General features: G+C 39.7%; 1 protein-coding gene across 1 annotated transcript in view; it reads left to right on the top strand.

Annotated features, from left to right (window-relative positions):
• Positions 1–15402, top strand: part of ZSWIM6 (zinc finger SWIM-type containing 6) — a 196044-nt gene extending 180642 nt beyond the window's left edge. The window contains exons 8-14 of the mRNA XM_061187828.1: positions 1649–1795; positions 2845–3105; positions 6872–7007; positions 10094–10251; positions 10908–11071; positions 12830–12911; positions 14540–15402. Coding sequence (XP_061043811.1) covers positions 1649–1795; positions 2845–3105; positions 6872–7007; positions 10094–10251; positions 10908–11071; positions 12830–12911; positions 14540–15402 — 1811 coding nt within the window. The remainder of the gene's footprint in view (positions 1–1648; positions 1796–2844; positions 3106–6871; positions 7008–10093; positions 10252–10907; positions 11072–12829; positions 12912–14539) is intronic.
• Positions 15403–27450: the final 12048 nt, after the last annotated feature.

The raw sequence follows: 27450 nt of genomic DNA on the forward strand, positions 1-27450 counted from the left end.
ATTCATGTTGATCTTTACGAAGAAATGTTTTTAAAATTAGTTGAATTAAAATGTTACAATATCTAAGAAATACAAAGTGTAAAAATGTTAGTTCATGTAGGTAAGTTGGAACACATGTTAAGATAGACTCCTTTGATTGTCTTTGAGGTCTCTCTTAGACTCATTTCTCTTTTATCCTGCACACAATGAAAACTTTAATTTCAGACTATTCTTTACTAGCACTGCATATTTGTATCTTTCCCTACTTTTTTTTTTGTTTGTCCATTCAAAGAATAGGTTTTTTGTAACTGTTACAATTCCAAATTGCTATAACAGTTATTTCTTATGGGGCCAAGATTAGTAAATGAAGTATCTTGTACATTTTCAATATTATTTGGCATGATATGTCAACTTTTTAAAAAATTGAGACATAATTGACATATAACATATTAGTTTCATGTGTACAGCATAATGATTCCATATTTATATATTTTGAAATGATCACCACAGTAAGTCTATATATAAATATATATATATGTATATATATATAGAGAGAGAGAGAGAGAGAGAGCCTTGTTCCTAAGAGTAATGCTCATGTTTCTGTTTTCATCCTGGTTGTGTATATGAAAGCCAGTGACAGAAACTGAAGGGAAAGACCTTTCCAAGGAATCTAGTACCCACCTTCTATAAATTTTAATACATTGTGCCAGGCCATGCTTTATTTTTATGTACTAATAGTTGACAGTCCAAAACAGAAGACTTCTAAAGGAATACTGAACTTGCAGAATGGCTTTTTAGCTATTTACAAGCCAGTATTTTTCTTGTATATTTTATATTATATATAGATTTTATTATAGTTTCCTTTAAGAAGGAACCACTATTATTTATAACGTTAGTAAACACTTAGATGTAAAATATTGCATTGTTTACAATAATGGAATATATCTTAAAATATTTGCAGCTTTTCTCTCAGCACTCTAACTTGAGAACTTGAGAGTTCTAACATTACGTGAAGAAAATGAAAAGGGTATGTTTCATCCAAATTATATGTTATCTTCTGCTATAGTTCCCCTTTGTGGCAAAGGTCCTCTCTTAAATGACTTACAGATCCACGATAAGGAAGATTTTTATAAGGTGATAGGGGAGTAATTTACATAGGGAAGTTCAAGTCCGACCCAGGGTACAGCTGCCTTCTAGACTCTATTTTAGATAACCCAGTGAGCACTGACTCTGAGAGTATCTTCTTAACGTAGTTGTAGAGTTAGTTATCCAATAATAATTCCAGGGGGACTTCTTAGTTCTCTCTAAAGTCACTCCTAGGAAGTGAGGAGAGTTGTCCTTAGCTTCTCAGGTAAAAATTTAGAATTCATTTTTCCTCATACATCATAATTTAATAGTGTAAGTAGTAATGTTAACCTAGTAGCCTGGACATATGAATTAAATAGATGTTTGAGAGCTGTCTTGGGAAGTTAGTACCATTTATATTGATTCATAGATGAACCTTTAGAACTTAAAATAGTTCATGAGTTGGGGATTTTATGTACCCTTGTTTTTTAATTAAAGAGGAATTTTGAATTGAATTTAGTATTAATTTGTCAGGATGCTGGAAATGGTAAAGCCTTTCTGTCCTCTACTTCTCTCCATGTCTCAATTCCCTTTTCTTACACAGAGCTACCCCATAAAAGCATAACCTCAATAACCAATCTGGAGGGCTGGGTTGGACACCCCCTGGACCCCGTGGGCACTCTTTTCAGCAGCCTTATGGAAGCCTGCCGCACTGATGATGAAAGCTTCCCTGTGTTCTCAGATTTTACAGGTAAAACCACTGACGTTTGTCTCGTGCTTTTTTCCCCTAAACCCTGAATGCCATTCATCGTTGGTCATTTTCTCCACAGTTTGTTTTATGAATCCATATAATTAACAGTACTAGCAGTTAGCAAGAAAGGGTACTCACACTTTTCAGGCAGGCTCCTACAAACTGGGAAAAGTCTTAGAGTTGACAATTGGCAGCATGTGTCAAGAACCTAAAAATATTTATTCCCTTCTAGTCAATGATTGTACATCTAAGAATTTATCTGCATTTATGACTATTTTCCAGCATAAAGGTATAAAATAAGGATGTACATCATGTGGGAGGGGAGAAGGATTGTCCCTTCACTACTCGCATGGCTGGATTAGCTTGGAGAATTAAGTATCTAGCCTGTGGTGGTTGCCTTCATGGATTATGGGTGACCCAAACTCTATCAGGAGGGTGAGGGTATGGTATGACTTTGAATTCACTTTTCTTGGGAGTTGGACAGTTGAAGTTTGTTAAGAATTTCTAATAGAAACACCTTAACAGAGATAAGAGAATGCTCAAAGAGTCCTTCTCTTGTGATAACTGATGACTCTTTGATAACAAAAAGGACCATGAAATTGAGTTACATATATGTTGTATTCTCTACTGTTTTTATTATAAATTATAACATTGTGATAAAAGTATGGAAAACATTTTTTAACACCAGGCTTTAAAAAATTGATAACTATTGCAGTCATCATGTAATTTTACTCTTGTTTAATTAAAAATTTGTTTACTCTTAGGTATGCTTAGTATCTCTTCTTAGATTTATAGTTTTCTTTGGTGATTCATTTTTAGTGAGAGAAAAATATTTGTAATATTCTATCCCCCAGAAGGTACACATTTAGTCATTCATGGTCATTTTTTAAAAGATATTGGAAAACTATACACTTTAACCTAAGAAACATGGTTTTCTGGCTTTCTTGGAGTTAAGTCAATAATTTATTTAAGAGTACTAGGTAAAATAGATCGTACTTATCAGAGTACCTGCAAAAGTAGTTTCTGAACTCTGACTTCTTTTGTGACAGAGAATATGGGACAGTGCAAGTCTCTGGAATACCAGCATCTACCTGCACACAAATTCTTAGAAGAAGGGGAATCCTATTTAACGCTAGCTGTGGAAGTAGCCCTAATAGGGCTGGGACAGCAGCGTATTATGCCTGATGGGCTGTATACCCAAGAGAAGGTTTGCCGGAATGAGGAGCAGCTCATTTCCAAGCTTCAGGAAATTGAATTGGATGACACACTGGTGAAAATTTTTCGCAAGCAAGCAGTCTTCCTATTAGAAGGTAGTATGATAAAGAACTTTCTCACTTGTTTAGCCCATTTTATTTAGCCACTCAGCTTTCTTATGTTGGGAGTACATTTAATATGGTGGTTATCTTGATTGGTATGGTCACTGAGTGTCATAGGCATGTTCACTTTCCAAAAAATAGTATCACTTAATAAAAAAGTACAGATGTTTACATGTTTACCATTTGATTTAGGTGGTCATGTAAGATAACCTGCTAGAAATGAGCCCCCATTTAAATGCCACCAGCTTTAAAAAGGACTGTTTTTTTTAGTCTGTGTTGTTCCTGAGATAAATGCAAGTTTGATATTTAGTGAGTTATTGCTGGTAGCCATATTCCTCTTTGCTTGATCAATTAAGTAATAAAATGGAAATTGGTTGGCATTCCTCCAAATTATTGGCTGTTACGTTGATGTCTGGGTTTTGAACATGTCATTTGCACATGCTGACAAAGGACCAAAGACTGCAGAAGTGAATTTCCACTGTGCTAATTATTTCAGAGAATACATTAGGTATAGATTCATCAAAGTAAAGGTTTCATAGAATCACTAAGGCAAAGTCTAGTTTTCTTCTTTCTGTAAGGTCAAGAGCTAAAGGGCCTAACAAATTTTGGATGGCATTATTTTTTTTTTAATGTTTTTTTTTTTTTTTCTTGAAAAGAATAACTGTAGTTAATGTGGTAGCCTAATCTTTTACACAGATTTATGTGATGTCAAATCTTTTAAACTGCTTCTGTCTCTCAAGTACATGTGTGTTATTTCTGTGGATTTCTCTGTGATTAATAAGCTCATACAGTATGGTATCTTCATATTATATTCGGAATGGCTATATATAGGGAAGGGATTTAGAGAAAATAGCATTTCAAAACTTTTTATATGTCCAAACCTAAAGATCTATTTGAAAAAAATATTTTCATTAAATACATTATACATTTATGTGTTTTAGAAGTGCACCTTAAAGGGGAAATATTCTTCTGAATAAAACATGCTTAATTTTGGTAAAAATTCCTAATAATTTTTTGAAGCACTCTCCTGAAGTTTTTTTTCCCTAAAGATAAAAGCCCATCTTGACAAATTTCAAATGATCTTGATCCTTTCATTACTGTTTTAGTTTCCTGTCATATATTTCCTTTTGATATAAGCAATATCATTAGCCATAAACTTTTCTATGCTGGCTTAGTAACTCTTGGTAACTGCCTTTTGATTTTCATTATACTGAAGGAAAAGATGAGGATGTGTGGTTTTCAAAGTTGATAGTGTCTGATATCTGTTCATCACTTACCTTTTTAAATGTCTCCGTGTTCATTACTCATGAATATTTTTTAACTTTGTCTTAGTCTTTGATTAGTCCATACCTTCCCATTAAACATTTTAGTGAGAACTGTACTCTGTAAGGAGTGCTGATGACCCACCCCAGCCTCCTCTCTTTTCCCAACCTTGCTAGGCCCCAAAGAGTGGTTGGTGCAGGACAGGAAGAAGTCCAAGGGGAAGCCAAGGGACCATTTCTATATACACCAAAAGATAAGCACTCCATGATTGAGATGACTGCACTGGGCACCAAGGTCTTCATACACTTATACTCTGTGAATTTCAGGGGCAAATTAGTTAGCAGACTCAGGTATCTGAAAAAGAGGAAGCAGTAACCCTTGTATTTTGTTGCTGAGTGTTAAATCACTTCTGGACACAGTATGGGCACATTGAATCAATTGGCATATTGGAAAAACACTTCTGGGGAACTTAGATTTCAAATTTCAGTTTTTCATTTTTCAGTACACCAGAGTTCAGGCATTACACTGACTATTAATCAACAAATAATTCTGTGATACCTGACTGAATGTTTTGCTTGTTGGGAGGTGTTATTATGTTGATTATGCATCCTGGCCTTCCCTGCATAGTATAAAAAGGGAACTTGATGGTACAAGGGAAACACTGAAAGGAAATAGAAGAGAAATGAAGATGGAAAATATACAAGTTTGCTGTAATTAGTCCTTAAAAAAATAAGAGTTAATGTCTTAAGTCTGCTCAGGCTGCCATTAAAAAATACTACAGATTAGGTGGCTTAAACAGTAGAAATTTATTTCTCACAATTCTGGAGGCTGAGAAGTCCAAGGTCAAGGTGCTGGCTAATTCAGTTTCTGGTGAGGGCCCTCTTCCTGCCTTGCAGATGGCTGCCTTCTCCCTGAGCCTTCACAAGACAGAGACAGAGATCACTCTTTCTGTCTCTTCTCATAGGTCGCTAATTCTGTTGGACCAGGTCAGGGCCCCTATGACCTCATTTAACCTTAATTACCTCCATAAAGGCCTTATCTTCCAGTCACATTGAGAGTTGTGGCTTTAACATATGAATTTGGGGGGAGGGTAAACATTCTATAATATAACAAATAATTTGGCCTCATTATATGAACTAAAGGTTAAAACTGTAATGCCCTATCAGCTTTTGAAGAATATCAGATCACTAAAACATTTTTAAATGTCTTAAAGACAAAAAAAAAAAAGATTAATAGATTTGATAAAATTAGAAATCTAGGATTGATTTTAGTTTGTCTAGGTTAAAAAAATAAGTTATTTACATGACTTTCAAAGTACTTTAATAAGGAACAGTTCAAAAATACTAACCAAGGAATAAAACAATGAAATTTAAAAACAACTTCTGTTAAAATGATCTAAAATGTATCATGCTCCTACTCAGTGCCCAACTCAGTAACTCCTCTCACCATTTCCTCTGAACTGCATTTCCTGCATTCTAAACTCTTCACCAGACTTATTTTTCTCATGGAAAACAAATGTATTATGTCTTTTGAGCAGTAGTGTCATGATTCATAATTCTAGAAGTCATGAAACCGATGTTACCCAAAGGTGACATGGAAACTAACTTATAAAACACTTCACAGTAACTAAACCTCACAGTACCTAAGCGGAAAGTAGTTGAACTAACCACTGTGGTTTCCTTTCAAAATTTATTTTAAAAGTTGGTGTCGTCCTTCTTAGGGTAGCATTCAGAGAGCACACAGGGGAAGTCAGCTCTGCCACCATGCCTGTCACAAGTTACTAAGAAATGAATTTTGACAGTTTAAATATAATTTTACTTTTAAAATTGGTCTTTTGAAGCCCAAATAGTGGTAGAATCAGTTACTTTAATTTTTTTTTCTTTTGCCTATGGTGAGTATTATTCTGGTCTTTTATTATTAATCACTTTATGAGAATTAATATCTATTTCTGCTTATTAGAAGCAACAATATTTAAAGTCTTTGTATTGGGATTTGTGGTTCAGAATCCTCCCCATCCCTCCCCCTGAAACAGAGAACTCTTTTCTGGAAACCTGGCTTATTTGTGCCCCTAAGACTGACTGGGTCTGGGGCAGGTTCCAAAGTTAAGCTGTAGAGTCATCTGTGTATTTGAAAATCTGGATGCTCAGATATCACACACTGAGATAGGATCTTTCTTAAATTCAGTGCGGTTTCCTGCTTTGGAGTGTTTATTTCTCTGAAGCAGTTATAATGTGAAAAAGTTCTGCCCCATAGTTCTGTGATTCTCCTTTTAGCTGTGGCACAGGAAATTGTTCCTGAAGTGAATTTGATATCGTATACTCTACCCTGTAGAATCATTTTACTAAGAATTGTATTCGTTTCTACTATGTCACTTAGATTACATTCTTAACTAGATTAGCATTGTTTATAACTTTACATTAAAAATTTAAACTATACTTTACAAGAAGTCTTAGTTCCTTTTTTAGGAATGTAAAATGTGTATACTCTCTTCCTACAGCCGGACCATATAGTGGTTTAGGCGAAATAATCCATCGGGAGAGCGTTCCAATGCACACATTTGCCAAGTATCTCTTCACCTCTCTCCTACCTCATGATGCTGAATTGGCATACAAAATTGCACTGAGAGCAATGCGGTACGTATTCACAGCCCCGCCGGGCAGAGGCAATCCAAATCCCCCACTGGGAAAAATGGCTGTTAACTGACTTCTCATTCATTCATTTTTCTTGTAGGCAGCAGAAAAACTAAAAACAGCTTCTTGGGTTGTGGTGGTGGTGGTTTGTTGGCTTGTTTGGCTTTTGTTTTAAAGTAAGGGAAGAATGGTATTCTTGTCTGCTGTCACACTGATGTTCATGGTGGCTTTATCCTGCTTTTTCTTGAAGCTAGAATTTGGGACTAGAGAACAACTTCAGGCCAAGTTTAACCACAAGGCAGCAACAGTTGAACCTTCCTAAATAACGTAACTGTTTACAAAAAATTAGATTTTTGAAGCAGTGGTAAATAACACGTATACTTGACTGAATATAATAATTGAGAGAGCCCTTCACACCGGCTGTAATTACACATTCCATCAGTAGCGCAGGAAAGCCATCCTAGCACCGAAACCCCTTTGTGCTCCACTGGAGGGTAAGAGAAGATGGGAGCTGTATCTAGTGTTGAAGGCATCGCTATTTAGGGGTCTTCCAGGATTTGTTCGCCTCAGCTTTGTTTCCACCCGCCCCTCAGTCCCTCCTTTTCAGTAATAACAATTAGAACACATTCTCTGCTGCTGACCTTTCTGTTTTCACCCTCCTTTTAAAAAGTCAGTTCACAAAATAATTATTTTTATCACGAATTTGTTCTAGCTGAATATTTTTTAATGAACTCAAGATTAAATTTTTCAATCTTATATACAGCCTTTTTTTAAACTTTAAGGACCTGAAAGGAATATCTACCTTTCTTAAAACATGAGCTTTTTTCCTTTTGTCTTTTTTTTTAATTAACACACTTAAAAAAAATTTTTTTTTAATTGCGGTAAAAGTCACATAATATAAAACATACCATTTCAACCATATTTAACTGTACAGTTCAGTGGCACTAAGTACACTTACATGGTTGTGCAACTCTTTAATTAACACACTTTTGTTAAAGTGCCGATTAGACCCTGTTATTGCCACCTAAAGACAAACCACGTGCACACCTAAAAGCTTGAGGTGCTGGAGAACAGTTTGATTCCGCAGAAACTTTTCATCGAAGATACTAACTCTGCAGCCAGTGTAATGGATTCAAAAACAATGCCTTTCCTGTATGAGTATAGCTTATAAGTCGCAGGAGGCCTCTTTTATGCAGCAATAGAGTGTGTTTGTATTTGTGTGTGTGTATATGTGTACCTGTGTGTCATTGTGTATTGAGGCTGACATCCTTTAATTTGACATGCTTTCCTTGGCAACATGAAATCTCATCAACATATCAGAGGAACCTTAAAAGTTCTCTCTCGTCTGTTTTTAAAATATCAAAAAATAAATTAATAACTAACACAAGCAAAAGTCCCCCACCAAATTACTTTATACCACTTGGTTTGTATTTTAGAGCACAATTTTATAAGTATATTCCTATTCCCATTTTTGGAAGCTGAAATGGAAGTTATCAGATGAAGACAGATGTTCAGCTCTATACTTACTCAAATCCTAACAATTCTGCTCCTGTGGTAAAGGGAAGGATACTAATGTTATGATGCCACCAGATGCTATTGCTACAATTACTGTAAAGTTTAAGGGTAAAATAGCTAAGGTTTCTCTGTGGGTCTGGCTTATGTGAGGGTATCTGTCAGGTGGGGAGGCTTGCTTTTCTAACACTCAGAAACTCATTTATGTCCACCCTTGGTTGCTGCCCAGGCAGTTTGTTCATGGGGGACAATAGCAGGGCACAGGGGAATTGTTTTCCACCTCTTCTCTTCTACCTGCCACACGCCCTCAGCCAAAGGATGGCCATGGGAGGGAGGTGGTGTGAACTACTAGAGCATCTCAAGGCAGCCAGGGGAACAGGAAGGAAAAAAGACAGGTAGCTTACTTGCTTCTTAGTCTTTCTAGAAAGAGAGGGGAGGTACTGAAGAAGGGCGTTTTCACAATCATTTTCTCATCTTTCCAGGGATGTTGACTAGTTTGCTCTACAGCAACTCTGGAAGGATCTGCCTGTGAATATAGGGATAGTCTGGGTTTTTTAAAAAGCTAAATAGCAACCCCACCAAAATTCTTACTACTTAATTGCCACCATCTAATGCTAACATCTCTGTCCCTAGATAAAAGGAAAAGGGAATGAGGGATTTGGCTTACCAGAGCAATAATTGCTGTTGGGTAGGGCCCCCAGCCCAGCGTCACACCCTGACCCTGCTAACTTCTCCTGGTCCCCAGCTCTTACTCCACAGTCCCTAACACTGGTGTACTTGAGTGAAGGTCAGTGTTCTGATGATTGTAAAAAAACTACTGCAGTTATAGCTACTCTACTAATCTCTTTGGTGCTTATATTTGGAAGAGACCACCAAGCATGTGCTTTGTTTCAATAGTTGTTCTTTATTTGTCAACATATTCATAAAGATACATTGATTAAAATAAGAAATCATGCTGAATTTATGCAAGACTGTCAAGGGACAAATACTTGGATCATTTGCATCCATCATCTCTGATATGATTGATAGAACATTTTCTAACTATAAATTTCTGAAATAATAAGGAACTAATTATGCAGAAAGTATGAATATATGGAAAGAAGGCATTTTTGTTTTACTTTCCCTCTTACTTTGTTTTAATAAGTTAAACTTATTCGTCTCAGCTATACACTGATTCCTAACGGTTGTAATCTCAGTTTTAAATATCCACTTGACTATCAGTTTCTTTTGATTTTTATTTTTTAATGAGTGATAAGATTCAGAAATTTTACAGTAGGTAAACATTAAGACTTGTGTTTCAAACCTCTCCATTGTTACACGTCTTAATTTCCTTGAATGTTGCCGTTTTCTGAATAATGCTAAAGAAAGGAAACCTCTTAGGTTTAGGTGATGGGCAATTAACGAGGTAACTTTAGCATCCAGACAGCAAAGTGTAGCTGTACCAGCTCTTCCCTCACCAAGGACCTGAACAGTCTCTCCCAGCATCTACCTGCTCCTCTGGCTTCTGGGCAGTCCCTGTGGCCAGGGTGATGGACAAGTGGTAACTAAGAGCCGCCTGCCTTGTCTTGTCATTACAGGTTGCTAGTGTTGGAATCCACTGCTCCAGCGGGAGACCTCACCCGTCCACACCACATGGCATCCGTTGTTCCCAACCGGTACCCTCGTTGGTTCACTCTAAGCCACATAGAATCCCAGCAGTGCGAGCTGGCATCCACTATGCTCACTGCAGCCAAAGGTACTGGGTTGTCCTGAGGCCTCATGATTATTTTGTTAGTTTGCCTTTTTATTTTAAGGGTCATGTTTTCCATCATATTCTCAATAGTGGTGCTTATGTTGTAAGGGATCCTTTTCTTTAGATGTTAGCTTATGAAGCAAAACAGGTGCTACTCATTTGAGCCGGCATTTTCCTCATTTAACTGCATCATTAAACTTGCTGCTGGCAGAGTTTGGGTTTAGTTACCATGCCATGTAAATGGGGGGTGAGCTTCAGAGGCAGATTAAAAAGTTGGGTTACATTTTTTCTCCCTGAAATATTCACTAGAAATAAAAAAGCAGGAACCTGAGAGAACTATTTGCTATCTCATGTTGGTTCTGGTTCACATGTGCTTTTAGTCATGAGGCTGTGTCTCAGTGTATCTTTTTCCTGAAGCCGGGATTCATAGATATGCAATAACCTTGGGACACTTAGTTGTAACATTTGTGCCATCCGTGAACATTTCATGTAAATTAACTTGTACTTTGTGTTTCGTTTTGTTCCTTTTTTAACTCCGTGTGTGTGTGTGTGTGTGTGTGTGTGTGTGTGTGTGTGTGTGTGTGGCTGTGTGATTTGTGGTGTTGTTGTTTTGCTTTGCCTTGCTTTGCTTTGATTTGGTTTCCCCTTGTTCGTTGCAGGCGACGTTCGGAGGCTGGAAACAGTATTAGAATCCATCCAGAAAAACATTCACTCCTCATCCCACATCTTCAAGCTTGCCCAAGACGCATTTAAAATAGCAACTCTCATGGACAGTTTGCCAGACATCACTCTTTTGAAGGTGTCTCTGGAGCTGGGCCTGCAGGTATGTGACTGTGGTCTTTCCTGGGGCACCAAGGACTGCTAAATAAAAGCATCATCCTAGGGTGTTGCTGTTTGTTTGGATTTTTTAGTGCAGGTACATGACTCTTTGGTGCACAGATCTGTTAGGCTTCAGGAGAGCACTGCACTTCACAGTTGTGGTCACTCCTACCTGAACCAGACTGCTGCCTCATGTGTAGGACTGTACCTTTAGAAGCCCTGTTTGTGTCTTTCAATAAAAAATCCTCTTCTGTATTAGAGCCTTAACATCACTGTTTCTCCTTCAATGAATTGAAAAAGAGTTATTGCTATACATGGCTTATATAAAGCTCTCATGTATAATAACGATTCATTTGTTAGGGTTAAATTTTTAGAGGAAGTATGGATATTTATTGGTGTTTGCATTTTCATGCTAGATGGACAGTTCTGACTCCTTTTTTGTAACCCTGAGAAAATTAGGGTAAAGGAAGAGGGATTGGGCCGGGGTCCAGTTTCAGCTTCAGCAGGCCTGCTTAAACATATTACCAAGGACATTTTGAGTTAGTCATGCAGATAGATGTTTGCTTCCTTATAGTATCTGAAAAGATTACTGTATAAACCAGGAACTGAAAAGTTTGTTATTTCTACTTTTCTCAGGGAATCTCTATTAACATTTGTGTTTTTCCCTCCATAAAAAGCAGTGAAAGTAATTGTCATCTTCTAATTTTCTAAAGTATGGGGACTAGAATGCCCCAATTAGATGATTAATATGGTTTTCTAGTTATGGCTTCTCCTTACAGTGATGAATAAGGTTAAAGAATTAGATTGTAGAAAAATGCACTTGCCACTTACAGTACTCTACAAGCAGAGGGCATGGGAGATTGCATTTAAGCTATACAATGACATTTTAGAAGTTTTCGTTTAAAAAATAAATTCTTGTTGTTTGGCTTATTTTTGTTATCATTTTCCTCTTAAAGGTATGATGCAGAAAGAACCATTAACATGAGTTTTCTGGGTATTTGGAATTCTGGCAGATTTTTTTGGTAACTGGCAGACTACTGAGAGCTTGCTCCCTGCCTCATTCTTCCTGGGACCCAGGAAGGAATCCCATAGGACCTTTCCAAGGCTTTAGGAGTATTATGTCCCTAGATGCTCTGAATCTCAAAAAATGAGGGAAGCAGGACGATACGGTTAATTTTATCTTGGAATCTATTAGAAAGTAAAAAACAAAATTAGATTGCTAATGATGCCAAAGGTGATTTCTTTCTATAGACTTGGGGTTATCTTCTTAATCGCCAGGAAGGAACAACCAGAGATTGAAGGGGTAACTAAAACAATTATTTAAAAAAAAAAAAAACCTCTTTGCCAACTGAGGGTTCCTAGTCAGAATTAATTCATGAGGTGGCTCAGAAATTGAGAACCATGGCATGTTAACGCTGGAGAGGAGAAGAGGGCGTGGACTGTGTTTAATGTCCAGTCCAGCCCTTGGGTTTTGCAGAGGAGAGGAGCAGTCGATTGAGGGACTTGCCCAGGTTGCCACATCTAGTCAGCTGGCCTGCCGGGAGCAGAACACAGACCTCCTGCCTCCCAGGCTGGGCAAGGCCAGCAAGGGGAGCTGTGGGTAAGTCCAAATTCATATGCACAGCTTTATTGCAAATAAGGCTCTCCGTCCTCCTGGTGGTAGGGAGTCTGCCTAGTAGTTTATACCTTGGAAGGAATTCTTTTCTTTTTCCATTGACTTAGGGATAATCTTCCAAAACATTGTGTTATCCTGTCGTTATAGGTTATGCGAATGACACTGTCAACCTTAAACTGGCGGCGGCGGGAGATGGTGAGGTGGCTGGTAACATGCGCTACTGAAGTGGGTAGGTAAAAGCAGGGGCAGGAGCCTTCCAGGGTGCCTCATGGTCAGATTTAACTTATTTCCAGATACATACAGGGACATTTTCACTTCTTTACCTTGACTTCTCCAAGGCTCCTGCCCCTTCTGGCAACCTACAGGGGCTCTCTTCCCCGAACCCCACCGTCAACCTTCAGTTATACACGCTTGCACTGTTCCTGTCACATCTGTGGGGCTCCAACTCTTATTTAAAATGGAATAAGTCAGGGAGCAGACACTTTTTATTCAGCTGTTCTGTCACACTTAAGGTGCTTTCAGTAACTTCTTGTGATAACCAAGTTTACAGTTTCATATTCCAGAGTGAATCTTTGGTAGGCAGCAAACCATCTTTGGAACTAAGTTTAGACTGGGTTAATGGTTCAGGTCACTTTAATGAAAACAATACAAAGTTATCTAGTTGCACTGTTTTCCTCACCATCTGAGGGCATTCATCATGGTATCCAACAGAGAAATGACCACTGGGTGTGGTTTAGGTGAGCTTTGTGAGAATTTGTAGTAGCCATAAGAAGATCCCCGGTTGCCCATACAGTGCAATCTGTGAGACCCTTCAGCCAACTATTTCCCCTCTGTAGCAATAAATCATAACTAAAAAACCCATACATTGCTTGCGAGAAGGCCAACACAAACAAAATGGTGGCTGTTGGAAATAAATGTGGGTTAAACTGTCTTCTTATTTGCATCAGAAAGGGGTACACACCTCTTGCTGAGAAGACACTGCTACCTCAGTGCTTATCTAAAGATTGACACAGCAGATACTGTAAAAGCCTTTTTCTTGTCATTTTTCTTTTATTAATCTATAATGGTATGTTATCTTGGGAAAAGGGAAATTGGTCTCAGTATAAAAATTATATTACTGAAGTGATGCTTTAGTGAAGCAATACAAAGATAATACCAGTTCAAGAACTGCCACACCACTCCCCGACCCCTGCACCAAGAAATAGGCCTAATTTCTCTTAGATTTAGTACCTGTGCTTTAAATGGCCCACGTTTAGGATTTTCCTACAGCTGAGGCATATTGCGTCTGTGTACTTAAAATGGTTAAAGACCTTGTTATCCATTTCAAACATCTGAGTCGTCTGTATGTCTGCTTCTGTTGACTCTTTTCTCTTGATTATAGGTCACATTTTCCTGCTTCTGTGTGTGTTTAATCACTTTGTATTGTGTGTACTTGAAACTTACACACAGGCACACAGACCACATAAAAACTCCCCATTTTGGTGAGAGTTGTAGTTTTTCTGACTCAGATTCTGTGGTGGGTAACTGACAGGAGGCCCCAGTGAACTAGAACTCATTAGCAAAAAGCCATTGTCTGAGATGGCAAGCAAGCAGCAGCACAGTGCAAATACCAGCTACCGAGAGGATTAGTTCTTTATTACAGGAAGTTCATGTTCCTTTCAGGCATTTCACTGAATAGCAATCTATAATAACCTTATTCTAAAAGGTTGCTCCCAGGCACATTACCTTACAGGATTTTCTGACCTAGCTTATGTCCTGTGATGGTTAACAATGTAAGCATTGATTATAAAGTGGAAATAAGGCAAGACCTCTGGGCAGCGTCTCGTCAGTAATGGGGCTTCTCTGTGCTCCTTGCAGGTGTTTATGCCCTGGACAGCATCATGCAGAGCTGGTTTACGCTTTTTACTCCCACTGAAGCCACAAGTATTGTTGCAACCACCGTGATGTCCAACAGCACCATCGTCCGCCTCCACCTGGACTGCCACCAGCAGGAAAAGCTGGCCAGCAGTGCCCGGACACTCGCATTGCAGTGCGCTATGAAGGACCCTCAGAACTGTGCCCTCTCTGCGCTCACTCTGTGTGAAAAGGATCACATAGCTTTTGAGACGGCGTACCAAATTGTCCTTGACGCTGCTACAACTGGCATGAGCTACACCCAGCTCTTTACAATAGCACGGTACATGGAGCACCGCGGGTACCCCATGAGGGCCTACAAGCTGGCCACCCTGGCCATGACCCATCTTAACCTGAGCTACAATCAGGACACGCACCCAGCCATTAATGACGTTTTGTGGGCCTGTGCGCTTAGCCACTCCCTTGGTAAAAATGAGCTTGCAGCTATAATACCTCTGGTGGTCAAGAGTGTCAAGTGTGCAACGGTACTGTCAGACATTTTGCGCAGATGCACTCTGACCACTCCTGGCATGGTGGGACTTCACGGAAGGAGGAACTCTGGTAAGCTCATGTCACTGGACAAAGCCCCCTTGAGGCAACTCTTGGATGCCACAATCGGGGCCTACATCAACACGACACACTCACGGCTCACACACATCAGTCCTCGGCACTATAGTGAGTTTATAGAGTTCCTCAGCAAGGCCCGAGAGACCTTCTTAATGGCGCATGATGGACACATTCAGTTTACACAGTTTATCGACAACCTGAAACAAATCTACAAAGGCAAAAAGAAACTGATGATGTTGGTTCGGGAGAGGTTTGGTTGATAGAACTTGTATGAATGGGGGTGGGGGTGGGAATGGGGGGGACAGTTTGTTTTTACTTGAGCCTGCCTTTGTACCCTTTTTAACTTAAAGAACAGAGCCACACCGGTATTATATGTGTATAGTTATATTGCGTTTGCAGACTAAATTGTCATGTGAAAGTTTGTGTGTTTTTAATTTTCTTCCCTTTTTCTTTTTATTTTATTATTTTTCTTATTCTTTTTTCTTTTTTTGGTTTTGTATGAGAGAGAGGTTAAAAAGGTTTGGTTTACACTGAGTATATGTTGTCAAGTGGCAAAAGTCCACATAGCTCTCCTGTTTTCTGTATACGTTCACAGCCTCAAAAAAAAATAATTGAAATGGCTTTAAAAACCAAACAAAACACCTCCATCCTGTGATAAGTACCTCGAATGGATTCAGCTTTACTCCTTTGTAACTCATCTTTACATTTTCAGCATATTTAAACAAACCAACAAAACGAAAATACTAATAGTTAAAAGGCTGACCCACGTGGCTTTGCAGTGCTGTTCGTCCAGAAGCATGGCACACAATGCTTGTGCATGTGGAAACTTAGCGACTGTCAACATACATTCTCAGGGATTTATCAAAAAAATAAAAATAAAAAAAGAATGAGAGCATTTATTGTACTGTATATATATTATAGTATATGTCTGAATATTGAAAATATAACATTAACTAATTTATAAAAAATATTCTATGTAATGCAAAATACTTGAAGCTGCAGTAGCTTGGTTTTAAACAAAAACAAAAAAAAAAAAACTGAGAGAAAACCTATCAGAAGGACTAAAAGTGCGCCTTGCTTCAGGGTTGGCTCAGGCGGTGAACTTCATGCTGGGCATCTATGCAGAGCCACCTTTTGGATTGCATGGTTTGACTGAGATCTCTTGGGAGAAATTATATATGTATATATATTTATACAACTTATGTATACATATATATATGTATACACACAGACACAAGACACACCAACAACAACCACTACACCACACATGCTTGTAACAGGCACTAGAATAAAGAGGGACAACAAAATACACAGCCAGAGCAGCAAGCCTTAGCATTAAGAATATACAGTATGCCAGAACTGGGGTTCGTGCCTCCTAGCCTAGAAAACTTAAAAGAAATATCCTTTTGACAAAACGCAAAATGTTTTCCAAAACAGTTGACATCTGATACATTACGCCTTTGCAGTGAGCTAATAATAAGCTAACCTTTGTGCACAAATAACATTATATATATTATATATCTATTCTGCATAGGTATTTTGACTTTGTGCAGGACAGAAAGTTGTGTAGGTATGACTGTTCTACTTTTCAGTTTTCTTTCTTTTTTTTAAATATATTTTATTTTCTCTAGAATTACTCAAAACAAAAGCAGCCTTCTATCTTGCCTTGTCTTAATGCTTTAAAATAACCAAACTGGAGATCTAACTACCAAACTGTTCATTATATTATTAAATACCAACTTTGGTTACAGTATAGTGTCTTTACTTTAGCTGATGGTTCTGTAACCTTGTGCTTTTTAAAGCAATTTTTATGTTTTGGTGCAAAAGTTGTCCAGTGTCTCTTGTTCCCTTCATTAGAGAACATGCTAGAGGTATGTTTGTAGGTATTTTTGTTTAGAAGGACTATTTCATGCGCTCCATTTTATTTATTATAATAGGTAAAAAGAAAAAAAAAAAAGGTTGTACTTCATCACCCATGTAAACATGCTCATGAAGTTGAAAGTAATTAAGATTTGATACACTGATATCAATTTATTTATGTAACTAAATCACTGTTTTATAAACTTGTTAATGATCAACAATTTTTGTTTTGATTAAAATTAGTTTTTTGAAAGTTGATTCTGCCTCCTTTATGGTATATCTCTAATTACGCTTGAATTCAGTGATTATGGATGTGGGTGTTACCACATCTCCAAGTGTTTTAATACCGTATTCATTCATTCAGTAAATATTTATGTACTATTTTCTAGGCCCTGGAGATATAATGGTGAATAAAACCAGACACTGGAGCTTACTTTTCTGCTTAGTGGAAAAGACAGACATAAATCAGATAATCACAAAGATAAAATATGGGACAGAATAGCCAGTTTTTCTTCAGTCTGTACATTTGGTCATTCTTCCCTAATAAACTATTATTTAAGATGCTCAGTACTTGATATATTTATTAAATGCTAAGTTTGTTAGAGGTTTTTTTGTGTGTGTGGTTTAAAGGAAATTACAATATAAGGGGTAAATGCTACATATACATTATAAACATCTGTCCCACCGCATCTCCATCAAAAATCTATATGCAAAATGACGCAAATACGTTTCTGGTGTGTGTGGTAAAACCACATCCTAAAACGTACCACCTTAACCATTTTTAAGTGTTGTGTGTAGTGTTGAGTGTATTCACATTGTCATGAAACAGATCTCCAGGGCTTCCCCATCTTACAGAACTATATACCTATTAAACAACAACTTATTCCTCCCTATCCCCCAGACCCTGGTAACTGCCATTCTGCTTTCCATTTCTATGAGTTTGGTTGCCTTAGAGACTTTATGTAAGTGGAATTATTACAGTATTTGTCTTTTTATGAGTGGCTTATTTCACTTAGTATGGTGTCCTCAAGTTTCATCCGTGTTGTAGCATATGAGAGGATTTCCTCCCTTTTTTTAAGTTGTGTAGTATTCCATTGTATGTGTATACCACATTTTGTTTATTCATCTGTCAGTGGACATTTGAGCTGCTTCCACCTGTAGGCTATTGTGAATAATGCTGCTGTGAACACGGATGTGCAAATATCTCTTTGATACTCTGCTTTCAATTCCTGTGGATATATACCCAGAAGTAATACTGACAAATATGCTTTTTAAAGCTACAATTTTCAGAATATTCAATCCCTTGAAATATTTTAAAAGTTTCTCTTTGACATCCAGTCTTAAATGTGAAAAGGTTAAGTCAATGGGTGGAAGTTAAAATAAATGAATCCATGGTGACATATTAAAATCACATTAGTGCTAAGTAGGAATAAAAATCAAAACTATAAAGTGGTATGAGGATTGGTTCTTTTTTGCAAGTTTATTCTTAGTTTTTTGAAAGTTGACATTGCCTAAGGGTAAATGTAAATTCATGTGGGTCCATTAAAACACCAGAACATTTCATAATGAAGTGGACCCTAAAAAGTCAGGAGAGTGGCATCATAGGAAGAACAAAGGTGGCTTGTAGTAGTAAAGAGTTTGAGATCTTTGCTGATGGAAAATTAGCCAGTGTTCATTGACTATGTTTGCTGAGAAATCTTAAAATTATCATGGGCCCTTAGAAAAGAGATAGAGACCAAGGATGTCAGGCAAGTGAACTCATAGTACTTTCTCACTCCCATTTTAGCCAACATTCTTGAACTACCAAGACTTCAACTCCTTGATTAGGACTATGGTCAAGTAAACATACTGATTTGATATGTACATGTTCTCTCACCTTCCAATGGACCAGTGCTAGAAAAAGCCCTGATATTGTTAAAATTTGAATAGCAGGAAGGAGAAATGGAAGAAGTGACAAGCTTAGATAACTCAAAGGTGGCAGAATTTGTTCCTAATTGAATCCTGGACTCTCGATTTCTGATTTCATTTGAGAACAGAGGCTATAGTTTCAGGGGGGAAATGAATGTTTCATGACTTTCAAATATTAAGTCAGTTGAAAAAAAATTATTAAATTATTGTAGTCACAATATTATAATAGTACAATATAGTAGCAAAGGAGAACTGAGCTTTTTCCAAACTGCTGATAAAATTGTTAAATGGCAGCTATTTCAGGACTTAATAAGTGGTCAGCAACAAGATAGGAAGATGTAGGAAAAAAGGAACTATCATTATGTAATCTGATACATCTTAGTGAAAGAAATGTGAGTGAGGTAAAATTTAAGTTGAACTGTTTTACACCAGTATGAGGACGGATTCAAGCTAGCTTGGGTAAAAGACATTGAAACATGAGATGTACTGGAAGGATTCTGAATGGTTCGTTCAGAAAACATCTTTTGTGTGCCTACCATGTGATAGACATGGTTCTAGGTGCTAAGACAAGCAATGAACAAAAAATGTCCTTCTTATGGAGCATATATTCTAAGTTGGAGGAAGACATAAATAATGTATTAGCTGGTGATATGTATTATAAGGAAAAGGAGAGGAAAGGGTACTACTTCAGGTAGAATGATCAGAGAAGACTTCTGGTGTGGTGAGATATGAAGAGATATGCCTGAAGGAAGTGAGGGAGGGAGGTGACCATGCTAACATCTGGCAGATGTGTATTTGAGGCAGAAGGAACAGCAAGTGCCAATCCCCGAGGTAGAAGTGTAGGGGTGTGCTTGCCTTGTCTGAGATCAGTGAAGGAAAGGGACCGTGGCTGGGGTAGAATGGGGTCAGGGGACGGTGAGGTGGGCAGAGAGATAGGAGATAAGGCTGAAGACTAGGTAAGTTAGATTGAATACGAACTAGTTTTTTAAATTTTTATTGCTATGAGGGCTTATAGTTCATCATGATGATTTTTACTCTGTATTTGAAGGATCCAAAGTAGAGAAAGAAATCTTATGACCTGACTTGTGAGATGAGAAGCCATGTGGTTAGGAGGGCAAGAGGGAAGCAAGGAGACAAATTAGGAGGCTCTTCAAGTAATCCAGGCAAGAAACAATGGAGCTTGGGCACTATGGCATCAGTGGACATGGTGACAAGTGGTTAGAGTCTGCATATCTGGCAAGGATGAGCCATCTCTTGATATTAGATGCAGCATGTGAGAAAGAGAGGCATCAAAAATGACTCCAAATGTTTGAACTTGAGCAACTGGAAGGAAGAATTTGCCAGTAACTGAAATGGAGAATATGCCAGGGAACAGGTTTGTGAGAGGAAGATCAGGAGTTCAGTTTTGAACACATGAAATTTGAGATGCCTCCAAGACACCCAGGTGGAGCTTTTAAGTAGGAGTTAGCTCACCAGAAAGGTCGAGGAGTAAAGAAAGGTAATTTGACCCAAAATAGAGAGTCCTAAAAATGTTCATCTCCCTGATTGAACTGTGATTGTGACACAGACCTTTGCCAGTCCTTTCTCATCTTCCTGGCCTCTAATTGGTGGCTTTTTCTAGCACTCGGTCCTTTGAGTGCTTCTTATTTTTGTTCTCTACGTATTGACTTTATGCTCTTAAAATACTTTCACCACAGATAGGAAACAAGTTTCTGGTCCTCACAAATCACAGCTCTCCATCAGAGATGGACTGTCTTCTCTCAGTTCCAGTTCGGAAAATCCCAAGGAGGAACCCCTCCTGACATGGACTCTGACATAAGGGGAAAGGTCAGAGGGCACAACACGGCCAAACAGGGGGTCCTGATTATTGGGGTATGGGGTTCCAGAGAAGAGAGATTTATTTTCAACTTCACAAGCATCATTTTTGGTGTCTTCTACGTTAAGAACCATGATAGCCCACTGATGGGCAAACTTATAAATATACAGCTGTGTAAATATAACTGCCTTATGAATATTCTGACTTGCTCCTACCCTGTGCTGTCTTTGGTAAGATTATAATACTTCCAACATTTTGGAGAACCGTGGGTTGCTTAAAAGTCAGATAAGGGACTTATGGGTCCCCATCCCTCCCTACTTTTATTTTATTTTTCTTGGGTTTTTCCCCAACTTTTTATTCTGAAATTTTCAAACATACAGAGAGTTGAAAGAGTAGTGAAAAATGTTACTTCCTAAATGTCCCCATAACCTGTGAAACTTGAAGCATGTTTTGATGATTCACGTTTGTAGATCTTGTGACTCAGTGTGATATGAATTGCTCCTGTACTAGGAACCCAGTTGTAAATAGAAAAGGAAGAAAACAGCCTCTTTCCTCTTCTCTTTACATCAGAGCCAAAATGGAAACAGCTTCCTATTCTATGTAGGGAGAAGTATGAAAAAAAATTTTTTTTTTTGCTTTTCAAAACAAACCTAATTTCAAACTATATTAACAATTAGGATAAACTTTCAGCTCTACTGATAAACCCTAATTTAAAGCATGTGGAACGTTCTAATATAAAAAGGAATTTTGTTTTTCCTCCATGGACGGTTTTTAAATGGGCTGCTGCCTTGTAAGTGTGATCCTTTAAGTAATACAAAATGTAGAAAAGATGAAATATACTTCAGGGCAGTTTGAACATTGCTTCCATTTTAGAACAGTGCAATGTGCACATTCACAGATGCTAAAACAATATTACGGACAAGTGCAAGGACACTTTGGTCCTATCATATAGTTTTGGTTATCATCACCATAACAACAATCATAATAATAATGATGGTGACCAGAAGAGATCTTCTACAACTAAAAACATAAAGAAGGAACCACAACAAGATGGGTGGGAGGTGCAGACTCGCAATATAATCAAATCCCATACCCCCCAGGGGCGGGCAACCCACAGACTGGAAAATAACTATATTGCAGAGGTTCTCCCACAGGAGTGAGAGTTCTGAGCATCCGTCTCACCAACCCAGGGGTCCAGCCCAGGGAAAAGGAGCTGCCAGAGCATACGGCTTTGAAAGCCAATGGGGCTTAATTGTAGGAGCTCCACAGGACTGGGGGAAACAGAGACTTCACTCTTAAAGGGCACACACAAAATCACGCACAGCAGGACCAAGGGCAAAAGCAGTAATTTGATAGGAGCCTGGGCCAGACCTACCTGCTGGTCTTGGAGAGTCTCCTGGAGAGGTGTGGGGGGGGGGCGACTGTGGCTCAATCTGGGGACATAGACACTGGTGTCAGACATACTGGGCAACACTCAGCCATGTGAACACAGGGGCTGCCATCTTGGCTCATTAGCACCAAAATCCTGGCCCCACCCAACAGCCTCTAGGTGCGAGTGCTGGGATGCCTCAGGCCAAACAACAAACTGGGAAGGGACACAGCCCCACGCATCAGCAGCCAGGCTGCCTAAAGACTAAAGAGCCCACAGCCACCTCTAGATATGCCCCTAGATACAGCCCTGCCCACCAGAGGGCCAAGAACTAGCCCCACACACCAGGGGACAGGAACTGGCCCCTCCCACCAGGAAGCCCAAACAAGCCTCTAGACCAGCCTCACCCACCAGGGTGCAGACATCAGGAGAAAGAAAACTATGACCCCACAATGCAGGCCAGACCCTACCTTGGGACTAGCTGGGCCATGGGCCTGCCCACTAGAAGGAAAATGCAACCTTTAGGACACACTGGGCCCCATACCCAACATGCAACTGTGTCAGGAACTAAGTCCCCCTGACCCCTCAATGATCTGAAACAAGCTCTAGGATCCCTGGGTCCTGCAGCCAGACGCCAGGAACAAGCTCTGCCTGCCAGTAGTCCGGCACTAACTCAAGGATCTGGCTTCACATGCCATAGGGTGGGCAACAGCCCAAGAGTCTTTGGGACTCTGACTCCGCCCACCAGTAAGACAGCACTAGCCCCAGGGGCCCCTAAGATTCCACAACCAGCCAAGTAATTACCAGGTCCCACTAAACAGCAGCCAGCAGCATCTACACGAGGCAGGGCCTGGCAACCAACTGGACTAGGGGCCAATCAGTGCTACCAGAATGCCCACATAGTCGGCCTACCACAACAGAAGGACCCACACAGACCTCTTAGAAGAGATCCCTAGAGCATATAGCTTGGGTGATGAGAGGGGAGTACACAGCTGGTACGCATAGGACGTCTTCTAAAGAGGGCCACTTCTCCAAGGTCAAGAAATATAACTAACCTACCACACACATAAAAATAGAAAAAGCAACTTAGACAAAATGAGGTGGCAGAGGAATACGTTCCAGATGAAGGAACAAAACAAAACCCCAGAAGAAGAACTAAGTAAAGTGGAGATAGGCAATCTACCCAAGAAGGAGTGCAGAGTAATGATAGTAAAGATGATCAAAGAACTTGGGAGGAGAATGGATGCACAGAGGAAGCAGTTACAAGTTTTTAACAAAGAGTTAGAAAGCATGAAGAACAACTAGAGATGAAGAATACAATAACTGAAATGAAAAATACACTAGAAGGAATCAATAGTAGACTAGATGATTCAGAAGAATGGATCAGTGAGCTGGAAGACAGAGTAGTGGAAAACACTGCTGCTGAACAAAAAAAAAGAATAAAGAATGAAAAGAAAAGAGGACAGTTTAAGAGACCTCTGGGACAACATCAAGTGCACTAATATTCACATTATAGGGGTCCCAGAAGGAGAAGAGAGAGAGAGAAAGGGCCCGAGAAACTTTGAAGAGATAGTAGCTGAAAACTTTCCTAACTTGGGAAAGAAAACAGTCAACCAAGTCCAGGAGGCGCAGAGCATCCCATACAGGATTAATCCAAAGAAGAACACACCAAGACACACTGTAATCAAAATGACAAAAATCAAAGATAAAGAGAGAATACTAAAGGCGGCAAGGGGAAAGCACTAAATAATGTACAAGGGAACTCCCATAAGGCTATCAGCTGATTTTTTCAGTAGAAGTTCTGCATGCCAGAAGGGAGTGGCATGATATATTTAAAACGATGAAAGGGAAAAACCTACAACCAAGAATACTCTACCCAGCGAGTCTCTGATTTAGATTAGATGGAGAAATCAAAATCCTTACAGATAAACAAAAGCTAAAAGCATTCAGTACCACAAAACAAGCTTTACGACAACTGTTAAAGAAACTTCTTTAGGTTGGAGACCTTCATGATGGAGGAGGAGTAAGACGTGGAGATCACCTTCCTCCCCATAAATACATTAAAGATACAGCTACATGTGGAACAACTCCTACAGAACACCTACTGAATGCTGGAAGAAGACCTCAGACTTCCCAAAAGGCAAGAAAATCCCCAGGTACCTGGGTAGGGCAAAAGAAAAAAGAAAAAACAGAGACAAAAGAATAGGGATGGGACCTGCACCTCTGGGAGGAAGCTGTGAAGGAGGAAAAGTTTCCATACACTAGGAAGCCCCTTCACTGGCGGGGACAGGGGGTAGACGGGGGAGAATCTTCGGAGCCACGGAGGAGAGCGCAGCAACAGGGGTGCAGAGGGCAAAGCAGAGAGATTCCCTCACAGAGGTTCGATGCCGACCAGCACTCACCAGCCCGAGAGGCTTGTCTGCTCACCCGCCGGGGCAGGCGGGGGCTGGGAGCTGAGGCTCGGGCTTCGGAGGTCAGACCCTAGGGAGAGGACTGGGGTTGGCTGTGTGAACACAGCCTGAAGGGGGCTAGTGCGCCACAGCTAGCTGGGAGGGAGTCCAGGAAAAAGTCAGGACCTGCCAGAGAGGCAAGAGACCTTTGTTTCAGTGTGCACGAGAAGAGGGGATTCCTTCCCAGTGTGCCCACAGAAGGCAGAGCACTGCCTAAATGAGCTCCAGAGACGGGCGCAAGCTGTGGCTATCAGCTTGGACCCCAGAGACGGGCATGAACTGCTAACACTGCTGCCACTGCCACCAAGAACCTGTGTGCAAGCACAGGTCACTCTCCACACACGCCCCCCCCCCCCCCCCCCCCCGCCGAGAGCCTGTGAAGCACGCCACTGCCAGGGTGCCGTGATCCAGGGACAACTTCCCCGGGAGAACACACGGCACGCCTCAGGCTGTTGCAACGTTGCGCCAGCCTCTGCCGCCTCAGGCTCGCCCCGCATTCCAATTATGACTACCATATCCCTCCCTCCCCCAAGCGTGAGTGAGCAAGAGAGACCTAATCAGCTGCTGATTTAACCGCCTCCTGTCTGGGCAGGTAACAGATGCCTGAGGGCGGCCTACACGTAGAGGTGGGGCCAAAACCAAAGCTGAACCCCGGGAGCTGTGCAAACAAAGAAGAATAAGGGAAATCTCTCCCAGCAGCCTCAGGAGCAGCAGATTAAATCCCCACAAACAACTTGATAAACCCTGCATCTGAAGAATACCTGAATGGACAATGAATGTTCCCAAAATTGAGGCGGTGGACTTTGGGAGCAACTGTAGACTTGGAGTTTGCTGTGTCTAATTTGTTTTTGGTTTTAGGTTTATGGTAGTTTAGTATTTAGTGCTTATCATCACTGGTGGATTTGTTTATTGGTTTGATTGCTCTCTTCCTTTATATATATATATATATATTTTTTTTTTTTTTTAATCTCCTTTTTCTCTTTTTGTGATTGTGTATGTGTATGCTTCTTTGTGTGATTTTGTCTGTATAGGTTTGCTGTTACCATTTGACCTAGGGTTTTGCCTGTTCGTTTTTTTGTTTTTGTTTTTGTTTTCTTTCTTCCTTTTCTTCTGAGCCGTGTGGCTGGCAGGGTCTTGGTGCTCCGGCTGGGTGTCAGGCCTGAGACTCTGAGGAGGGAGGGCCGAGTCCAGGACATTGGACCACCAGAAACCTCCCGGTCCCACGTAATATCAATCGGCAAGAGCTCTCCCAGAGATCTTCATCTCAACACTAAGACTCAGTTCCACCCAATGGCCAGCAAGCTCCAGTGCTGGATACTCCATGCCAAACAACTAGCAAGACAGGAACACAACCCCACCCATTAGCAGAGAGGCTTTCTAAAGTCATACTAAGTTCACAGACACTCCAAAACACAACACTGGATGTGGCCCTGCCCACCAGAAGGACAAGATACAGCCCCACCCAGCAGAACACAGGCACCAGTGCCCTCCACCAGGAAGCCTACACAAGCCACTGAAACAACCTCACCTACTGTGGGCAGACACCAAAAGTAACGGGAACTACAAACCTGCAGCCTGCGAAAAGGAGACCCCAAACACAGTAAGCGAAACAAAATGAGAAAACAGAGAAATATGCAGCAGATAAAGGAGCAAGGTAAAAACCCACCAGACCAAACAAATGAAGAGGAAATAGGAGTCTACCTGAAAAAGAATTCAGAGTAATGATAGTAAAGATGATCCAAAATCTTGGAAATAGAATTCAGAAAACACAAGAAACGTTTAACGAGGACCTAGAAAAACTAAAGAGCAAACATATGATGAACAACACGATAAATGAAATTAACAATACTCTAGAAGGAATCAATAGCAGAATAACTGAGGCAGAAGAACGGATAAGTGACCTAGAAGATAAAATAGTGGAAATAACTACTGTAGAGCAGAATAAAGAAAAAAGAATGAAAAGAATTGAGGATAGTCTCAGAGACCTCTGGGACAACATTAAACACACCAACATTTGAATTATAGGGGTCCCAGAAGAAGAATAGAAAAAGAAAGGATCTGAAAAAATATTTGAAGAGATTATAGTTGAAAAATTCCCTAACATGGGAAAGGGAATAGTCAATCAAACCCAGGAAGCGCAGAGAGTGCCATACAAGATAAATCCAAAAGAAACATGCCAAGACACATATTAATCAAACTATCAAAAATTAAATACAAAGAAAAAATATTAAAAGCAGCAAGGGAAAAGCAACAAATAACATACAAGGGAAACCCCATAAGGTTAACAGCTGATCTTTCAGCAGAAACTCTGCAAGCCAGAAGGGAGTGGCAGGACATATTTAAAGTGATGAAAGGGAAAAACCTACAACCAAGATTACTCTACCCAGCAAGGATCTCACTCACATTCGGAGAAATTAAAAACTTTACAAACAAGCAAAAGTTAAGAGAATTCAGCACCACCAAACCAGCTTTACAACAAATGCTAAAAGAACTTCTCTAGGCAGGAAACACAAGAGAAGGAAAAGACCTACAAAAACAAACCCAAAACAATTAAGAAAATGGCAACAGGAACATACATATTGATAATCATCTTAAGTGTAAATGGATTAAATACCCCAACCAAAAGGCACAGACTGGCTGAATACAAGAACAAGACCCGTATATATGCTGTCTACAAGAGACCCACTTCAGACTTAGGGACACATACAGACTGAAAGTGAGGGGATGGAAAAAGCTATTCCATGAAAATGGAAATCAAAAGAAAGCTGGAGTAGCAATTCTCGTATCAGACAAAATAGACTTTAAAATAAAGACTATTATAAGAGACAAAGAAGGACACTATATAATGATCAAGGGATCAATCCAAGAAGAATATATAACAACTGTAAATATTTATGCACCCAAC

Source organism: Eubalaena glacialis, chromosome 4, assembly GCF_028564815.1.
Source record: "Eubalaena glacialis isolate mEubGla1 chromosome 4, mEubGla1.1.hap2.+ XY, whole genome shotgun sequence".
NCBI lineage: Eukaryota > Metazoa > Chordata > Mammalia > Artiodactyla > Balaenidae > Eubalaena > Eubalaena glacialis.